Below are 18,197 nucleotides of genomic sequence, written 5' to 3'. Positions count from 1 at the left end.
GCCGGAGTGACGTCCGAGTCTGAGGTGCCCTGGAGGGACAAGAGCACGAAGGGGCCCGCCCCGTCTGGCCCCTCCGCGGCGGTGCCCCCTGCGCCTTCCCGCCCCGTCTGGCCCCCGGCGCTCGCCGTAGCGGCGCCCGGCGGGGCGAGGCGGGGCGCGGGCAGGGTAAGATGGCGGCGGGGGCCGCGGCGGACGCCCAGGCGCGTTTCGGCCACTCGGTGAAGGGGCTCCTGACCGAGAAGGTGACGAGCTGCGGCACCGACGTGATCGCCCTCACCAAGCAGGTGCTGAAGGGCTCCCGCAGCGCCGAGGTGAGCGGCGGGTGCCGCGGGACCGCCGACTACAGCGCCCGGCGTGCAGCGCGGCCGTGAGGCCTGCGGGGAGCGGCCGGGGATGGCGGCCACCTGGCCCGGCCCGGCCCGGCCCGGCCCGGCCCGGCCCGGCCGCCCCCCAGGGCAGTGCTTGTCAGGGCCGGCGGGGCGGCGCGGCCGGGGAGCTGCGGCCCGGCCGATCCCCGCCGGCGGCCGGGCCGTGAGCTGTGGCGGGCGTACTGGGAGCTGTAGTCCGGGGGCGCGTCCCTGGGCCCGGGCCCGGGCAGGCGACGGGGACAGCGGGACTCGGGCACGGCCGGGCCGGCAGGGCACCGCCGCAGGGCTTTTGGGCCCCGGGTGCCGCCGACAGCGCTGGGGAGGTGGTAGGGGGCGGGAGGCTGCCTTGGCCTCTTGGCATCTCTCCGGAGAGACTGGAGCGATGCCTCGGGCTCTCGGTAAGCCCGTGTGCTCTGAGGGGCGGGCGCAGCACCGCGATGGTCCCCACGAGCCTCGCACCGTGTCAGCCGGGGTCCCCAGGCTATCCGCCTTGCATGCAGGTCGGCTGAGCAACCGTCACAATGTCTCGGGAAACGCAGAGCTGCTGCTTCTCAGTCTGGTCTATGCATTTGTCTTTTAGCTCCTGGGTCAAGCTGCCAGAAATATGGTGATGCAAGAAGATTCCATCCTGCACTCGGAAGATGTAAGCTGTGTTTATCTGCTAGAGCAACGGTGTTCCTAGTGGACAGGAGGAGAGGAGGGTTATAAGAACAGATATACAGACATGTTACTGGAACCCTGCAATGAAATGCGTCATTTCAGGCAGCAGGGCTGGTGGCCAGAATAATTCAATTCTTCAAACACACATGTGCTGCTGGCCTTCCAGCGTCCTGCAGCCCAAGCCAGCCCTTAGGCTGTGCCATCTCTATTGGAAAGCTCAAGAGACCGTAGGTGAAAACAAAGCGATTAGTGTTTGTGCCTGTCACTGGGAAAGAAGAGGGGAGCATGCCGCTGCTGACAGCTACCAGTGGGGGGGTTTTGGAGGCAGTGCAGTGATGCAGTGATGGCTGTGCTGGAGGAACTTCTCAGGGCATTGGGACAGCTTGCCCTGTGATTCTGCTGAACTGCTCCCATCAGACGTTCATTCTTTGTCTTGTTTTCCACAGAGTTTAAGGAAAATGGCCATAATAACCACTCATCTGCAGTACCAGTAAGTAGGGGACACCACATTCTCTCTGGGGACCTGAGTGGATCCCTTGATCCCTTTCCATTCTACTTAAAGACTTTGTATGAAGCCCAGTCAGACCAATCCCTCTTGCCCATCTCCTCCAAGCTGAGCAGACCATGGAGCTGGGGTCTTCCAGCCCTCTCCAGCTCCACTGGTACAGCTCAGGCTGTTTTGGGGTGGGAGCTGAGATTTTTGCCTCCTGTTTGCCATGCACAGTGTCTCCTGTGAGAGTGTGTGACGCATCTAGGGCTAAGAGGGAGAAGCCAGTGCCGCTGCTGACCTCTCGGGGCTTAATCCAGAAACACCAGGGTTTTGGCCTCCTGAACCCCTGATCAAATCCTTTTTCTTCAACGCTGTTGCTGAGATTTTGTTTTTCTGATGCTCTGTTTGTCTTCTCATCTAGGCAAGAAGCGATTCAGAAGAAGTGAGTACTCAGGTGAAGGATTGCCAGGGGGTTGGTGGAAAGGGAAAAGTGATGGAGTAGGGTGGGGGAAAAACAGTGAAAAGGTTTTGGCAGCTGCCTTTGAAGCAGATGCTGGCCTAGCAGGATAGTGTTTCAGTGTTGTGAAGAGATGGGAATTTGAGTGAAGGGATGATCTATACCAAAACTTCCATTTGTTTCATTAATGTGATAGAGCCTGTGAGGTTGGTTGTGGTGGGAGATGAGGGTTGTGTAGAGCTCATGGGTGCTCAAAATGAGGTGTGCCTTGTGGGGACACAGAGGTCGGCTGGGGAACCCCAGGGTTGCTCTTTGCTGTGGTGTCAGCACTAGAGCTGTTCTGGTCCCTTGGGCGCAGGCAGCACAGCACGGCCTGGGGAGCAGATCTCACTGTGAACATCTTCTTGGTCCCCAGCGTCGAGCAGTCGTCAAATCTACAGGACCAGCTGAGTCACTTGCTGAAGTGAAGCATAGCCGAAGGCATGAGGACATCTCAACTGGCACAGAGGGCAGCGAAGCGTCCTTTCCCCTGCAGACCCCGGGGCTCAGACCTGTGTCTGGATGGTGCTGCGCGTCAGCTGGGATGTGTGCAGAGTTGGTGTTGCTGGGCACGTGGGCCCCTCTCACGTGCCTCCATCCACATCTCTGCTCCAGAACGCTCACCTGCGTGCCAGCACCTAACTGGAACAAACTTACCTGAAACTTGACTCCCCCCCAACAATTCCTGTGTCCGTGTACTTCCCATGTAGCATGAGGTGCTCGGCCCACACCAGCACCCCTGTCAAGAAACACCTAACATCGAGGCGTGGGTTTTAAGTACAGGTGCCTGCAGTTCAACACTGGTCTGTATTTAGACACGGAGGTGGCACAGAGTGAATTTATTTAGGGCATGTTAATCAGCGGGAGCTCTAAGTGCCTGGGTGGGTGAGAGAGGTGCTTCAGTGTAGGCTGAGGTGCCAGTCCCAGGCCAGAATTCCTGAAGGGGGGAATCTGGGCACACACTCTATCACTGATGCAGCTGGATGACATGGTTTAGCCAGCGTCCTGCTCGGAGGTTATCTTATTTTCCACTCTGCCAGAGCTTGGAACGTCACCCCCTTGCCAACCCATCTGCGCTGCCTTCGGCCTTCAACTGCATTCCTCTTCCTGGGCCGCTGCTCCTGCTCTTGGAGAAGCAGCCTTGGCTGTGGTGTGTGTTTGTATCTGGTTGGGAAGGTGTCCAGCGGCCCGGCTGGGAAGCAGGCAAGGAAGCATCACAAGCTGGTGTGCTCAGTTCTGCGCTGTTCTGTGGTGGAGGACTAGCGACCGGGCTCCTATTCCCATCCCGGGGAGCAATGTCAGGCTCAGGCTATAAATACTGTGTCTTGTTTTTGGTAAGTCACTTATCTGGAGCACTTGGAGTGCACGGGAAGCACTTGTTTGCCCGAGTGTGCTTTTCATCAGCTGATAGGAGAAGGCAGGCTGAGAATGGGCATCAGCCTGCCACGTTCCTGTTGGAGTGCTGCTGGGGTTTGGCTCCTGTGCTGCAGAGCCTTCTCTGGGGCTGGATTTCACCATGTCCTCCAATGCCACTGCCTGTTTGGGCTTCACCTGGTGGCAGCACAGCTCCTGCATCCCCACAAAGGTGCCGCTGTTAGCCCAGGGGTCACGGTGGCTGTTTTTTGCCTTGGGAGCCCTCCTGATCCCCAGCTTTGCAGATACACTTTGGGAATGGGGTTTTTCCCTGAGCTGCTGAAGAAGCTGTGACTCACTTGCCGGGAATAAAAGCTGCCCTGAACACCACCAGACTGCAGTAGAGTGTCCTGGATGCTGTTGCTGGCAGTCCCTGTGCAGGGGAGAGACTCTTTGGGACGGTGGGTCTCTGGCCCCAGCGTCCCCCATTGTGTTTCAGCGCTGAGGGCTTATTTGCAGATGCGGTGTGTCCTTGCTGCAGGTGGCTTGTCCCCTCCAAGGTCCAGTCCTCAGCCCTGCGGCATTGAACTCGGGCCTCCCTGCGTTGGGGGTGAGCAGGGACAGGGCTGTGTCATGGGGGTGCAGAGCTGTAGTTAGGGGAGGCAGCAGGGTGGGGTTTTGGCAGCTGGGTGCGGGTAGAGGCCGTGGGTGCAGGCACAGACCGTGGGTGATGGCAGCGTGTCCCCCATGAGAGTGGGGCCAGTTCCCCCGTGCCGTGCCTGGGGCCCTGTGGGGCTGTGTGCCCAGGGTCTGGGCCAGGCAGGAGCCGGTGTTGGGGCAGAAGCCAGGCCCGGGGCGGTGCAGGGTGCCAGGGCAGCTCAAGGTGCCGGGGCGGAGCATCACCCAGGCCGGGCAGAGTCCAGCCGAGGTGCTGGGGCTGGAGGCAGTAAGGCAGCCCGGGGCCTCTGCTGGGGCCTCCCTGGGGCACCCCTGGGCCCCAGGGCTCTCTAAAGCAGGGGGGGGGGAGGGGGGGGGGGGCGGGGGGGGGGGTGTGTGTGGGGTGTGGAATGGGTGGGCTTTGCCCTATGTGGAAGTTTTTGGGGCTTATCTCTCCAGGGCATCCGGAACAGGGGATTTGGGGGAGTGGGGGGTGTCAGGTGCCCCCAGGAGCATCCCACTAGGCTGCAAGTTTAGGGGGTCTCCCTGGCTACTGCAGGGGGGTTGGGGGCAAAAGATGCTCCTGTATTTGGGGGAAGAAGCGGGGGGTTCAGGGCCATCGGGAGGGCCTGGCGTGGTGCCCATCGCTGTGGCATCTGGCCCCAGCCCCACATTCCGTTGCAGTGGCAGCCCCCTGCGGAGAGCAGATCCACCGGGAGGTGCAGGTGAGGGGCGCGGGTGGGAGCTGGTGGGGGGCAGGGTGGCTGGGCAGGAGGGACGAGCCCAGGCAGTGCCAGGATGCCCGCTGTGGTCAGAAGGCAATGCTTGTTTTGGGGCCCAGAGAAAAACACACGGTTCCATCGGGCTGGGCAACCCTGCGTTTCCCTGGCCTCGTTCCCTGCACCCCTCTCGGCTGGGGGAATGGTGGCTGCAGCCTGCAAAATCACTGCAAATGGGAACTAAATCCCCTATGGCACAGACACATGCAAGAAAGGGGAGCTGGAGACGATGGGGGCAAAGAGCCACTTGATGTTAGCCCAATTTTTAGCTGGGTGCAAACGAGTGCCAGCGCTGGAGGACACCGGGGGCGCATACAAACTGAGCGCAGGCATGGCCCCCATGTTTTGATGCACGGGGAGCTCCCAGGACACAGCTTGCCATAGTTCGGTGGCCTCTCTCATTCCCATCTCAGGATTATTATGGCAAAGAGCTGCAGAAATCAGAGGACCTGAAAACGAATGCGTGTGTCACCTCAGCCAGGCCCCTTCCCAAGGCGGTGAGAGATGCTTTGAAGCGTGTCCATGAGGAGGTGGTGGCCAGGTAAACTCTAGGGGCTCCCATCCTCTGCCGCCTCCCCATGGGCTGCAGCCCCCGAGACCACCACACCATGGGGGGCACCTCTGCCTGGCTCAGCTCAACTTCCCCCCAGGTACTATGGCTGTGGTCTGGCAATCCCTGAGTGCCTGGCGTCGTGCCGGATCCTGGACCTGGGCTGTGGCAGCGGCAGAGACTGCTACCTGCTGAGCCAGCTGGTTGGGGAGCGAGGCCATGTCACCGGGATAGACATGACCGAGGGCCAGGTATGGCACGGAGCCAGGGCTTCACCTCATCCCCCCAGCATCCCCTCACCGTTGTTCACAACTTGAGGCCATTCTTTCTTGTCCTATTGCTTGTTGCTTGGGAGAAGAGACCGACCCCCACCTCACTACAACCTCCTTTCAGGTAGTTGTAGAGAGTGATAAGGTTTCCCCTCAGCCTCCTCTTCTCCAGATTAAACAACCCCAGTTCCCTTAGCTGCTAGACTGGACGTTAGGAAAAATTTCTTTGCTGAAAGAGTGGTCAAATATCGGAACAGGCTGCCCAGGGAAGTGGTGGAGTCACCGTCCCTGGGGGTGTTCAAAAAACATGTAGATGTGGCACTTCGGGACATGGTTTATTGGGCATGGTGGTATTAGGTCAATGGTTGGACTTGATCTCAGAGGTCTATTCCAACGTTATGATTCTATGATTCTCTTTGTCTTCCCAGGTTGAGGTGGCGAAGAAGCACATTGCTTACCACATGGACAAGTTTGGCTACCAAAAGCCAAATGTGGAGTTCCTCCAGGGCTACATGGAGAAGTTGGGCGATGCCGGGCTGGCTGACGAAAGCTACGATATTGTCATGTGGGTACCGCCAGGGCACTGCCACCCCCGGTCCTGCTGCTGCCTGGGGCTATGGGCTGGCATCCGGGTCCACATCCCACTGGGTCACCTGCTTCAGGAGCACGTGTCAGGAAAGGGAAAATCCCAAGGCAGAGTCTGGGCTAGAGCCTAGGAATATACAAATCGCCCTTTTCGTGGTCAGATCGGTATCTCCAAATCCTGCGTGAAGTGATGGGATGTGCAGCAGCCAGTGGTGCTGAGGGTGTGAGAGGGTACAAATAAGGCTCGGTCTCCTCCTCCCCAGCTCCAACTGTGTGATCAACCTTGCCCCCGACAAGAGGGCCGTGCTGCGGGAGGCCTACCGTGTGCTGAAGGTAATGCTGGGGCTGGCACCTGTGGCAGCAGCAGAGCACGGTTGGGGTGGCCCTGCTGTTGAGGCACAACTGGGAGGTAGCAAATGGGATCTAGCAAGGCAGGGATGTGGGATGGGGCCAGGGGAGGGCACCTCTGCAAAGGGTCCTGAGCGGCGTAGCGTTGGGGGTGCCCAGTTCTCCCTACCCCTTTTGTCTCATTGCTTCTTGGGGTCTCCCTTCACCCCTCACTTCCTGCCAGCCTGGGGGAGAGATGTACTTCAGCGATGTCTATGCCAGCCAGCGCCTGAGCGAGACCATCCAGAAGCACAGGGTGCTGTGGGGTGCGTAGGACTCCAGGATGGGGGTGGCCATGGGATGGGGGGACCGGACCTTTGCCTCCATCACCCACGTCTGTGGTCTTGTGCCAGGGGAGTGCCTGGCAGGAGCCCTATACTGGAGAGACCTGTACAGCATCGCCGAGGAGGTGGGGTTCAGCCCCCCATGCCTGGTCACCGCCAGTGCCATCACCATCAGCAACAAGGAGCTGGAAGGCATCATTGGTGAGCGTCCGACCAGGGATCGTCAGCTCCAGGCAGCTCTGAGGAGCCGTGCTGGGATCCTGGGCTCTGCCAGTTCCCAGCCCAGGCACTCAGTGCCCAGCCCACCAACCTCTCCCTTGCAGGCGACTGCCGCTTCGTCTCCGCGACTTTCCGCCTGTTCAAGGTGCCAGACAGCAGCTGGGCCGGGCCGGGCCGGGTCATCTACAACGGCGGGATCGTGGGGCACGAGCGAGAGCTGGTGTTTGACACCAACTTCACCTTCAAGGTGTGAGGAGGTGCAGTGGGGCTCCCCCTGGTCTGTAGGGATAGGGTAAAGCTGAAGAAGCAGTACTGCTCAGCAGCATGCTCTGTGATTCTGGGGGTAAGCTTTGGTAGAGGGACTGGTGGGTGGGAGCACAGGGGGTGCATAAACCAGGGGAGGTGCAAACGAAGGTGGGAAAGGGAGCCAGACCCATGCATCGCATTGGGATGAAGGTAGGAGCAGGACATCCATGGTGGCTTCACAGGAGGGATTTAAACCAGCTGTTTGGTCTTTGTGGGTGTTTCTCAAGGTTTTGGGCCAGGGTTTGCCCTTGATTTCACTCCTCTCATCATCTAGCTGGGTGGCTGGTGTCCCCTGGGCCACATGTCCCAGACCCCAGCCCTGTGACAGTCCCTCTGCCCCCAGGAAGGAGTGGTGGTGGATGTGGATGCTGAGATGGCTGCGATTTTGCGGAGCTCCAGGTTTGCGGAAAAGTTCCTGATGCTAGCTGCCGAGGGCAATGCTGACGCACTGCAGGGCTGCTGCTGCCGGGGAGCGAAGGTTGGTAGCAGGCAGCTCCACGGCTGGGTTCAGGGATGGGGACATGGGTGTCCCATGCCATCAGAGTTGCCCTGGGGTATCAGGAGGACTATGGCTTGACACCAATAGACCTGAGTCCTTCTGGGCCAGACAGGAGCCTGTGGGGCACCGAAGGTGATGCCTGGTGCCTGAGTTTGGGCAACTGCAGCCCAGTGCAGGTTGGAGCCCTCCAAAGGAGGGGGGTTTGCTCTAACCACCAGGTGTGGGAGCCCTTTGCCCCCCCAATATGTCTATGGGGGCTGCCAAGGCTGACAACTGGACCCGCCTGAGGTGTCCCAAGGGGAGACATCCTTCCCTGGGGGAGATGGCTGGGGACAGCCTGCCCCAGGGAGGTGATGGCCCATCCGTGCAGCTCCTTCCTGCCCATCGCTCTCCCAGACGCTGGTGTGAGCTTGGCCCTGGCTGCCAGCCCTGACCCTGCAGCGCAAAGCACCTCTAACTGCTAGAAGCCTCTCTCCTCCTCTCTTTGGTGGTCCCTCCAGCCTGTAGATGGGCCAGGAGAGGCAAGGGAGATAACACCCTGCAGCTGTGTGTCCCTGAAACACAACCTTGTACTGGGGAGGGGGAGATGTTCTTGGGTCCCCATCCAAGCAGGAGGCATTTCTCAGATAAAAGCAGAGCCAAAGTTCCAGAGAAGCTCTTGGTTTCCTCCTCGCAGCAGGGAAAATCAGCTGGAGTGACCTGGGAGCTGCTCTCACATTAGAGGGTCTGCTTGGGCTGCCCTGTTGGCAGGGAGCAAGTTGGGGAGAAATGCTGCTTTCCTGGGGTGCCTCTAGCTTCCCTCTGGCCTGATCCTGCCCTGGGTTGTTTCCTGCCCTCCAGAAGATCTGCAATCCTTTCCAGCTGCTGGAGCTGCTGGCAACCCCGGCTCCTGCCTGCTGTCCCCAGGGATGCTGCTGAGTGACGAGTGATGCCCCTGTGGCGGTGGATGCCAGCAGGGCAGGAGGATGTAGCCCCGGTGGCGTGTGGCTTCCACTGCAAAGCAAATAAATGGCTGAGCTCAAAGGCTGCGTGTCTGTGGCCAGGACCACAGGGCCCATGGGGTGCTATGATTCCCTGTCAGGGCTGGTGGGGCAGGTTGTGTCTGGCTACGGTGAGGACAGGCAGCCATCCTGTGGGTCCCCTTGCTATGGGGCTGGCAGTGGCCACATGGCTTGGACATGCAGGCAAGGACTGTCTCTGTGGAGAAGGGGTCATGGGTACCTGTGTGTAGGATGGTGGGTCTGGCGCGGGTTTGGCAGCAGCTACGCGGTCGTGTTGAGCCCACGGAGCAGAGCAGAGGCGTTTGCAGAAGGCAGCTTGGCAGAGCGGGGTGTGAAAGGAGGCCCTGATGCCACACAGGGCCTCACCCTGTGGCATGTACTTAGGGACATGGTTTAGTGGTGTTGATAGAGCTAGGGCAAAGGTTGGACTCGATGATCTTGAAGGTCTCTTCAAACCAAAACTGTTCTATGATTCTATGAACCGCTCTGCGTGAGCCTGGCTCCGATTTGAGGTCTTGGGGAGCCTGCAGCTGAGATGTAAACGCTTCTGAGAAGTGAGAGGCACAGCAATAAGCAGCCCAGTTGCTTTTTTCCTTCTTTTGATCTCCCTATGCTAGCCCTCCGTATGCAGGGAGCTGCAAACACCTGCCAGGTAGAGTCTGTGCCAGCTCCCGGTGGTGGGGTGAGCAGCTCAATAACGTGGTTGAAAATGAGCATCTCCCCAGGGCGGTGGGCAAGAAGGATCGGTCACCTCCTGGGGGCTTGGGCAGCCCTGCTTTTCTGTGAAAAACTCGATGTGGCATAAGGGGTGCAGAGGGATGTCCCCGTTATTTGCATTCAGGACGGGGGATGCCCCAAGCACAGCTCCCCACACTTCATCTCGCTTGTGGCCCTGCAGCCCGTGCCAGGAGACGGGAATTTCTCTCCCTTTCCCTGTGCAGCACCACTGAGGTTTCTATTTTCCCCCGGACTCCATCTAGCGGGAAAGTCCCGAGTCCACTGCAAACATCGCACCTGCAGAACTTTGCAGGGAAATGCAGCCATTCTGGAAAAGCAGAAATCCGGCCAGGCGCATCCCGCAACAGGCAAGGAGTGAGGGCTTCGAGGCTGCGGTGGGAGGTGATGGGCTGCCCTTCTGCCGCCCCATGCAAATCCCACCTGCCCTGGCCCCCAGAGGCTGTTTGGGAAAGGCTTGGTGCTCTTGAGCAGCAGTGGCACCCAAGCCCTTGGGTGAGCAGCTGAGCTTAGAAATGAGGGACTGTTTCCACCCCTCATCATGCACTGATTTTCCAAGAGGGACCAAATTTCCCATCTATGCCATTTAAACAGCATCTTGCTGTGGCATGGGGGAAGAGAAAAAGCAATCAATAAAATATTTGCATTCAAAAAGAAACACGGGCAAGTGCCAAGGCAGCTCTACAGTAGCAGTAGCGGTGGCTGAGGGGTGTCCAGGTGGTAAGGAGGCATTTCCAGAACATCTGGAATGAAAAGCATGGGCAGTCAGGTAATGCCTGACTGTCACACAGTGATGGGAAATCCAGAAACAGGAGTGACAACCCAGAAAGCTTAACCTGCCCTCTGCCATCAGCAAAATAATGGAGTGATTAATTCACAATTTAGAGATTAAACATATAAATAATACCTATAAATATGGTTTCCTGGAAAGTCACCTTGCCAGACTTCTAGCTTTGGATCAGACTACGAGTCTGACCTATTTGGTGTACAAAAATTTGTAAGTTGTTGGGTTTAGAGCTATACCACGATTAAAAAAGTAATCCTTGGTGTTATCTGGAGTCAACAGGGCATGTATTAGCTGGCTTCAGGTAGGACTCCGTGGCAGACCAGCCTTGGGGTTGGCTGTGACCTAGCAGGTGAGAGAAGCTCTGAAATTGTGTGGAAGGACCTTGGGAAGGACCTACCAAAAACACAGCCAAGATGCTGTTTAATACCCCCCCCCCCACCCCCCCCCCCCTTCTGCGATTACTTACAAAGACTTTCTCAAAATCCCCAGGCAGCTCATCCCAGGAGGTTTGCAGCAATTAGCTCCTGCTATCAAAGAGAGCCTTCCCAGTGCGAACGGAAGAGCAGATGGGGCAGGGGGTCCTACCTGTAAACCCTTTCATTAAAAAGGCATGAGACCCTGCTGCAGCCTTTCAGCTTGCCTGGGGAGAGAGGTACCCACGGCGAGGTCCCCGCTTTCACATGCATACGGAAAAAGGCCACAGCTAAATGCCACTGCATTTGCATAGCACTATTTTTTTTCCTAAGTTCTCAGCATTTTTGGGAGGAAGCAGCTGCAAGCACTTGGCTTTGATTTTAAGCATTAGAGTAGGGGTCTTCACCAGGCTATGGATGTGGGGTTGTCTTGTCTGCCTGGCTTTGCTTGGTTTTAGCCCCAAGCCACGAAAAGAGGAGCTCCTGCAGTCTGATCCTGTGTGAGGAGCCCCAAACCAATTTGTCCAACACCCCAGTCTGGGTGTTTCGGTGATTGTAGAGGTGGGCCAAATCCCCCTCTCCCAGTGTGAAGCTCCGCAGCTCTGCAGGCAGGGAGGGTGCTGTGAGGGCAGGAGCCGCAAGTTGTGGTGCCCTGATTTACCCCAACGTGAAAGGGAAGCGATTCCTGAGGCCCTGCTCACTGGTTAGTAGGGAGTCACAGTGGCTCGGGGCATCTGTCACCTCCCTGGGGGAAGAGACCTGCAGAACTCACCCAAGGACGAGCCAAATGAGGTTTGGGGCCAGTAAATATTCGTGGCTACAGCCCCCAGAGCACTGTGCTCTGTTCTGCGCCGTATTGGGGTGTCCTGCCCAATCCTCTACTCTCTCATTTTCCAAGCACTTAAATGGAGGGGAGGCTGTTTTACCTCCTCTAAAGGGTCACCCTGAACCCAAAAATGCGGTCCCAGCCACCACAAGCCATACGGGATGCTCCCGTGGCTGTTCTGCTCTGGCTGTCTGGGATGCTGAACTGTGTCCTGCGCATCACTGATGGAAAGCGGAGTGACGACGGCTGGGTCGTGGGGTGTTTATTGCCCCGGCTGGGATTGCGGCACAGCAGCCTCGGCAACAGCCCGGCTCTCGGGGCGGTGGGACATAAGCACACACTGAAATCACAGCTCTTTTCCCGAGTGGGGGCCCGTCAGCCCTTCGTGCATCCGTGCGCTAAGGACGAGCAGAGCAGAGCGCCTGGGGAGGGTCGGAGCGTCCCCGGCGGGAGCTCCAAAGCCCCGGCCCCGCTCCCGCCGGGTCTTGGTACGGGGTTTGTCTCATTCGAAGAGGCTGGAGGTGCCCCAGGAGGCTGAGCAACAGGCGAGCGGGCAGGGCCGGACGGTGCCGGGAGAGCCGCCGCTCCCCGCCGCCAGCAGACCGAGGACGCGGCCCCGAGGATGGGGCGGCCCGGAGGAGCTCTCCGGACCGCTACAGCGGGAGGGCAAGTGGATGCTCCCCGCCGGGCCGGGCCGCGCCGCGCGGGGTCGCCAGGGGGCACTGTGCGACCGCCGACCGACACGGCGCGGGGGGGGGGGGGGGGGGGGGGGAGGGGCGGGGCGGGCGCGGGGAGGGGAGGGGAGGAGCGGCGCACCGAGGCCGCTGCGGGGGGCGAGCGGCGCGGCGCGGCGGGTCCGTGGGCAGCGGCAGCTGCGGCGGGCCGGGCAGGGGCAGTGGGTGCAGCGGTCCCGCCCGGCTCGTCCGGCCCGTCCCGACCGGCCCGTCCCCCGGCGCAGGAGCTCGCGAGCCGCCCCGCCGAGCGCCGCACGCGCCGTCCCCGGCCAGCCGGCCGCACCGCGCCCCCATTGGTCGCGCCCCTCCGAGGCTCCTCCCCGTCGACCCCGAGCCCCGTCGCCATTGGCCGTGGTGGAGCGGCCGGCCCCGCCCCCGCCCGCCTGGCGTACACACCGGAGTCACGCGCCCCCCGGGCTGGGGAGGCGGTGGCGGGCGGCGGGGCGGGGCCGGGCCGCCGTTGGTGGAGAGCGGGCGCTGATTGGCTGCGCGCGGCGCCGGGCCGGCCCCCGCGAGGCGGGCGGGGAGGGGCGGGGAGGGCAGCGGCTTGAGGCGGCGCTCGGCTCGACCCGGCCCGGCAGTCGCCGCCTGTCGGGTCCCGCGGGCAGCCGTGCCCGCCGCCTTGCCCGCCGCCGCCGCGCCGCGCCCGCCACCGCCGCCGCCGGGGGAGCCGGGGCACGCCGCAGGCGCCGCGCGGCGATGCGGGGCCGCGGCGGCGCCGAGCCCTGACTAAAGATGGCCGCGCTGCCCGGTGGGAACATGGCGGGGGGCGGCCGGGGGGCGCGGGTAGTGGTGGTGGTGCTGCTGCTGCTCGGCGGTTGCCTGGGCCGGCGGCCCCTGGCTGCCGCCGCCGCCGCGCCGCCCTCCGCCGCTGTCGTCCCCTCCTCGGCAGCGGAGGAGACGGTGATCATCGGCCTGCGGCTGGAGGACACGGACGACGTCTCCTTCATGGAGGGGGGCGCGCTGCGGGTGAGCGAGCGGACGCGGGTGAAGCTGCGGGTCTACGGGCAGAACATCAACAACGAGACCTGGTCGCGCATCGCCTTCACGGAGCACGAGCGGCGGCGGGGCGGGCGGGCGGCGGCGGGGGCGGCGGGGCGCGGCGGCGGCGGGGTCGGCGGCGGGGTGGTGGGCGGCGGCGGCGGCGCCCCGCAGCGCTGCGGCATCCGCACCTCGGACATCATCATCCTGCCGCACATCGTGCTCAACCGCCGCACCTCGGGCATCATCGAGATCGAGATCAAGCCCCTGCGCAAGACGGAGAAGAGCAAGTCCTACTACCTGTGCACCTCCGTCTCGGCCCCCGCCGCTGCTGCCCTGGGCCCCGGGGCCACCGGAGGGCTGGCGGGTGCCGAGGGGCCGGCCGGACCCCCACCCTGGGGCGAGACCACCTGGATCTACCATGATGGCGAGGACACCAAGATGATCGTGGGTGAGGAGAAGAAGTTCCTGCTGCCCTTCTGGCTGCAGGTCATCTTCATCTCGCTCCTCCTCTGCCTCTCGGGCATGTTCAGCGGTCTCAACCTGGGCCTCATGGCCCTGGACCCCATGGAGCTGCGTATCGTGCAGAACTGTGGCACGGACAAAGAGAAGAACTACGCCAAGCGCATCGAGCCTGTGCGCCGCCAGGGCAACTACCTGCTCTGCTCCCTCCTGCTGGGCAATGTTCTGGTCAACACCACGCTTACCATCCTGCTGGATGACATTGCCGGCTCCGGGCTGGTGGCCGTGGTGGTCTCCACCATCGGTATCGTCATCTTCGGCGAGATCGTGCCGCAGGCCATTTGTTCTCGGCACGGCCTGGCCGTGGGCGCCAACACCATCTTCCTCACCAAGTTTTTCATGATGATGACCTTCCCGGCCTCCTACCCCGTCAGCAAGCTGCTGGACTGTGTCCTGGGCCAGGAGATCGGCACGGTCTATAACCGTGAGAAGTTGTTGGAGATGCTGCGTGTCACCGACCCTTATAACGATTTAGTCAAGGAGGAGCTCAACATTATCCAAGGAGCCCTGGAGCTGCGCACCAAGACTGTGGAGGACGTGATGACTCCCCTCCGGGACTGCTTCATGATTGCTGCTGAGGCTGTGCTCGACTTCAACACTATGTCTGAGATCATGGAGAGTGGTTATACCCGCATCCCTGTTTTCGAGGGTGACCGCTCCAACATCGTAGACCTACTCTTTGTTAAGGACCTGGCTTTCGTAGACCCTGATGACTGCACTCCACTCAAGACCATCACCCGCTTCTACAACCATCCCCTGCACTTTGTCTTCAACGATACCAAGCTCGATGCTATGCTGGAGGAGTTCAAGAAAGGTGGGCTTGTGCCTGTGGCGGGGGCGTGGGGGTGGGAGGCGCTACTCGGTGGCGGTCAGTATCTGCCTTCTTGGGGCAGGGAAACTGCAGAGAGGCCTCTTGGGTTCCTGCTCGTGGAGGGGCTTGGGAAGGTGCATTCAGGACAGAGTGGCCGATATTTAGGCATCTGCCAGATCTGCACGTTCCCTGGGCCAGAAAGTTGATATGCGGCTGGTATGTGCCCCCGGCCTCTTTTCCCCCCTGCACTGAGATGTGTGTGTGGGCACGGTGCCAAGCAAGGTTGTTTTCTTTCTTGCTTTTTCCACTCATCTGTCCATTATAGTGAGAACCGCTGACGGGAATCCGCGCCCATTCCTTGGCTGTGTCTTCTCCGTGCTTTTTCAGCTGGCCGGGCGGAGAGGAGCGGGTGGGCTGCTCGGGTGTCTTTCAGGCTTAGTGTGCGCACACGTGCTGAGATAAACAAGGCGGTTTAGCTCCATTCATAGGCTCTGCCGGCCGACCTCAGCTCTGTGGTGGTGTTCCAGTTATTTTGATTGATGCTTTGATATTGTAGCTCCTAAATAGTTTCAGGGTCTTAAAATACATTCAAAAGCACCTCTTGGTGCTGCGCTTTAGAGTCACAGGTCATTTTTCCAAGGCTTCCCTCTGCCCCCAGGACCACAGGACCCTTTCTACCTCTCTGGTGTAGTCTGTGTATTGGTTGTATCAGAACGGGACTGAGGCTTTCTGGCCCCATCTTAATTGTAGGAGGTGTTGACCTGACAAATGCATCTTAATTCCTGTCAGAAGCTTTTGCTTATGAGAAAGGAAAAAACTTTCTTTGTTTCCCTTTTTGAATCTGTTCCTGTCTGCAAGCCAAATAATAATACTATATGGCCAGTGCAGGAAAGTGCTTCTAAAGAAACAGTTAAGTGAAATTTCAAACAGATTGGGTGTGTGGACTGCTGTGCTGGAAAACTGAAGGCCGTTGGAGTGCCATGGAACTGTACGCGGGGAGATCTGATCAAAGTACCACTGAGCAGCTCAGTCCCTGGGAGATGATCTGGCTGAAAGAGGAGATCTCTACAGCTGCATTGATCCCACAGGTCAGCTAATGGGGAATACTTGAGTTCACCTTTATCAACTGCAAAATTTACCTTGGAAAGAACTTTATAAATTGGTGAATGGCCTTTCTAGGTATAAAATTTAAATTACCACTTGAATTTCAAGTGCTGTTTTGTCTGCATGCTGAGCTTTGACAGCATGGCATTCGATCTCTTTCTTCCTGCTTAAGTCAGTCTTGGGGATTTGGAGGGTTACCCGATTGGTTTCCTTATCTTTATTTCATCTTCACGGACAGAAGGTGAACATACTCTTGCTTTTCGCTGACCAGTGCAGCAGCAGTTTTCTTTATCTCCTTCTGCCTTTGGGTATTGATGGGGAAATCTTACTTGGGTTCAGAGCTGATTGAAGGAGAGATGGGGGAGAGCCTCTGCTCTCTCTGCTGCGGGATCTGCAGCTCGAATCTGGGAAACTCAATTATGTCACTTAACTGTTGGCTGATTAAGATGGATTTCACTGTATGTGTGGGCATAGGGTGGTTCTTCTCTCCCCCTGCCCCCCCGCCTCATTATTCAGACTCCAGAAAGCATGATGGGGTTCTTAACCTGTGGCAAGACTTGTGTTTTTTCTAGTTTTGTTTATAGCAATGTGTCTGAAGAAACGTGTATTATGTTGGTTACTTTATTTCCCTTGTGTGCTCCTGTGTGTTAATGTAGGAGTCCTTTTATTTAATAGCTGGGAGAATTAGGTGTGCATTTTAATCCTGCAAGTGTGGCCAAGCCAAATATTCCTCCTTACAGTTCCTGAAACCTGTGTTTAAAGTAGGCTTCTTAAAAATTCACCTGTGTGGCTTGGAAGGTGCAGACCAGGGATCGCTTTCCCTGGTAGCCAGAGGACTTGCCTGCACTAGGGAACATCCCGGTAGCACAAGTTTAGGATGACTTCTTAACATGTGTGTTCCCTCCAGAGATTGCTGTCTCCTGGAATAGTCTCTGTAGCTGTGAATTAATTCAGGCTGGTCTGATTGTGCTTAAATGTTTACTGCAGAGTAGCCATGCTGGTTGGTCTGTATTGACAGGCCCTGGTATTAGGACCAGCTCTGCCCTGACTGGTTCTCTTTAAAAGTGCAGATATGGTGGAAATAAATTACTTCCTTTGTGTCCTTTGGAATGAATGTAAATAACTGATAGCTTGCTTGATCTGGCATAGCATGGTGTCTTTTGCAAGAGTTCTTCAAACTTTCTTCTTCGGAGCAACCTTGCCAAATTCCCGTGAGAATGTACAAATTAAGGGTGAGAATCAAATTGCATGTTACTCTCTGGTAGAGTGTTGAAAAGAAATAAGCTTGCAGTTTTTAATTGTTGCCTTCCCACCACATTGACCTTCTGCCGCAGTAGGCTTGCTTCAAAACTCACATGAATTTATTTTTTTTTTCCATCCAGGTCCCTGCTACTACTGTTTGGTGCGATGGATCGCTCGTATGATAGTGCTATCAGTTGAATACTTTAAGGGGAGAGCCTTGGTGGTGTTTGTTTGTTTGTTTTTTAAGAAGTTTGATAATTAGCTGGGTAGGTGGGGTTTTGTAGCTCACTTTTTGGGCAGGAATAAAACATACTTAACCTTAACATGGGATGAAGGCTCAGGAGGAGGAGATTGAAAGCCAAGCACGGCAGGATGTATGTCCTTACGCTCTTGTGGAAGATGAAATGGGTAGTTCTATACTTGTCCTGGTGCTTAGGCTGAACAGATGGAGGAATTGGTGGTGGGCCTATTATTAACGTTCTTTGCTCACAATTGCAAAATAAGTATCTGTTTCACTTCTATGCTGCCAGGCAAGAAACGTGATTTTAAGAGAGCGTTGCAGCACATTCCTACTCCCTTGTTGCTCTGATCTCTTAAAGTGTGAATAAACATGATTTCTGAAGCAGTCTGCAAAAAAGCTTTCCTTCTAAAAGGCATTGTTTACTTATAAATAAATAAATAAATAGCTTTTGACAGAGGAGCAATTTTCTATTCCCGTCGACAGACTGTAAACCTCTACGAGCATTGTCAAATGTACTTGCCCACAAGGTGAGCAGACTGTTTGAATTATTGAATTTGAGTAAGTTAAATGCAAAGAAGTTTAAGGTACCCTTTATACTGGCCCAGGAAATGACCAGCCTGACTTTGCTCAGCACAAAGAGAAATCTCATTTGAGCTAAGTCCACTCCCAGCTAATCTGACATTGCTGTTGCTGTAAAGGGGAGCAAGGCGTTACCTGTTCCAGGATTGATTTGTGTCCTGGCTCCTAAGCTGCGGCAGTCATTTTTGGAAAGAAGCTAGTGAACTATCTCCACTGGTCTCCTTTTTCTTCTTGACAAGTGTGTGGGCTTGCTTTTTTTTTTTGGTTGGTTTTTTTGTTTTGTTTTGTTTGTTTTCTCTTTTCTTCCCCCTTTTTGACG

General features: G+C 57.8%; 3 protein-coding genes across 3 annotated transcripts in view; all 3 read left to right on the top strand.

Moving 5' to 3' along the window:
- The first annotated feature begins 170 nt into the window (after window positions 1–170).
- Window positions 171–3,757, top strand: BORCS7 (BLOC-1 related complex subunit 7). The gene is made up of 5 exons (XM_086466896.1): window positions 171–311; window positions 949–1,011; window positions 1,475–1,518; window positions 1,940–1,960; window positions 2,391–3,757. Exons 1-5 carry the CDS (start codon window positions 171–173, stop codon window positions 2,440–2,442), a joined length of 321 nt encoding a protein of 106 aa, XP_086323022.1. The 3' UTR covers window positions 2,443–3,757.
- On the top strand, window positions 2,537–8,820 carry AS3MT (arsenite methyltransferase). The gene is made up of 11 exons (XM_086466875.1): window positions 2,537–2,642; window positions 4,709–4,749; window positions 5,217–5,344; window positions 5,454–5,604; window positions 6,051–6,187; window positions 6,471–6,540; window positions 6,779–6,860; window positions 6,948–7,079; window positions 7,202–7,344; window positions 7,747–7,881; window positions 8,743–8,820. The coding sequence occupies exons 1-11, from the start codon at window positions 2,537–2,539 to the stop codon at window positions 8,818–8,820; spliced, it is 1,203 nt and encodes a 400-aa protein (XP_086323001.1).
- Window positions 8,821–13,133: 4,313 nt separating this feature from the next.
- CNNM2 (cyclin and CBS domain divalent metal cation transport mediator 2) overlaps window positions 13,134–18,197 on the top strand; it is a 119,333-nt gene continuing 114,269 nt past the window's right edge. Inside the window, exon 1 of the mRNA XM_086466680.1 lies at window positions 13,134–14,715. Coding sequence (XP_086322806.1) covers window positions 13,134–14,715 — 1,582 coding nt within the window. The remainder of the gene's footprint in view (window positions 14,716–18,197) is intronic.

The sequence above is a fragment of the Leptosomus discolor genome, chromosome 6, assembly GCF_034619465.1.
Source record: "Leptosomus discolor isolate bLepDis1 chromosome 6, bLepDis1.hap2, whole genome shotgun sequence".
In the NCBI taxonomy this organism is placed as follows: domain Eukaryota; kingdom Metazoa; phylum Chordata; class Aves; order Leptosomiformes; family Leptosomidae; genus Leptosomus; species Leptosomus discolor.
This window is presented reverse-complemented; position numbering and strand designations above follow the sequence as displayed.

Bases quoted from the DNA above. Each gene is read 5' to 3' on its own strand.
- BORCS7 (XM_086466896.1), top strand. From the start codon at position 171: ATGGCGGCGGGGGCCGCGGCGGACGCCCAGGCGCGTTTCGGCCACTCG. The intron at 1,012-1,474 runs GTAAGCTGTGTT...TGTTTTCCACAG, and splicing joins CCATCCTGCACTCGGAAGAT to AGTTTAAGGAAAATGGCCAT. The intron at 1,519-1,939 runs GTAAGTAGGGGA...CTTCTCATCTAG, and splicing joins ACCACTCATCTGCAGTACCA to GCAAGAAGCGATTCAGAAGA.
- AS3MT (XM_086466875.1), top strand. From the start codon at position 2,537: ATGGTGCTGCGCGTCAGCTGGGATGTGTGCAGAGTTGGTGTTGCTGGG. The intron at 4,750-5,216 runs GTGAGGGGCGCG...TTCCCATCTCAG, and splicing joins AGATCCACCGGGAGGTGCAG to GATTATTATGGCAAAGAGCT. The intron at 5,345-5,453 runs GTAAACTCTAGG...ACTTCCCCCCAG, and splicing joins CATGAGGAGGTGGTGGCCAG to GTACTATGGCTGTGGTCTGG.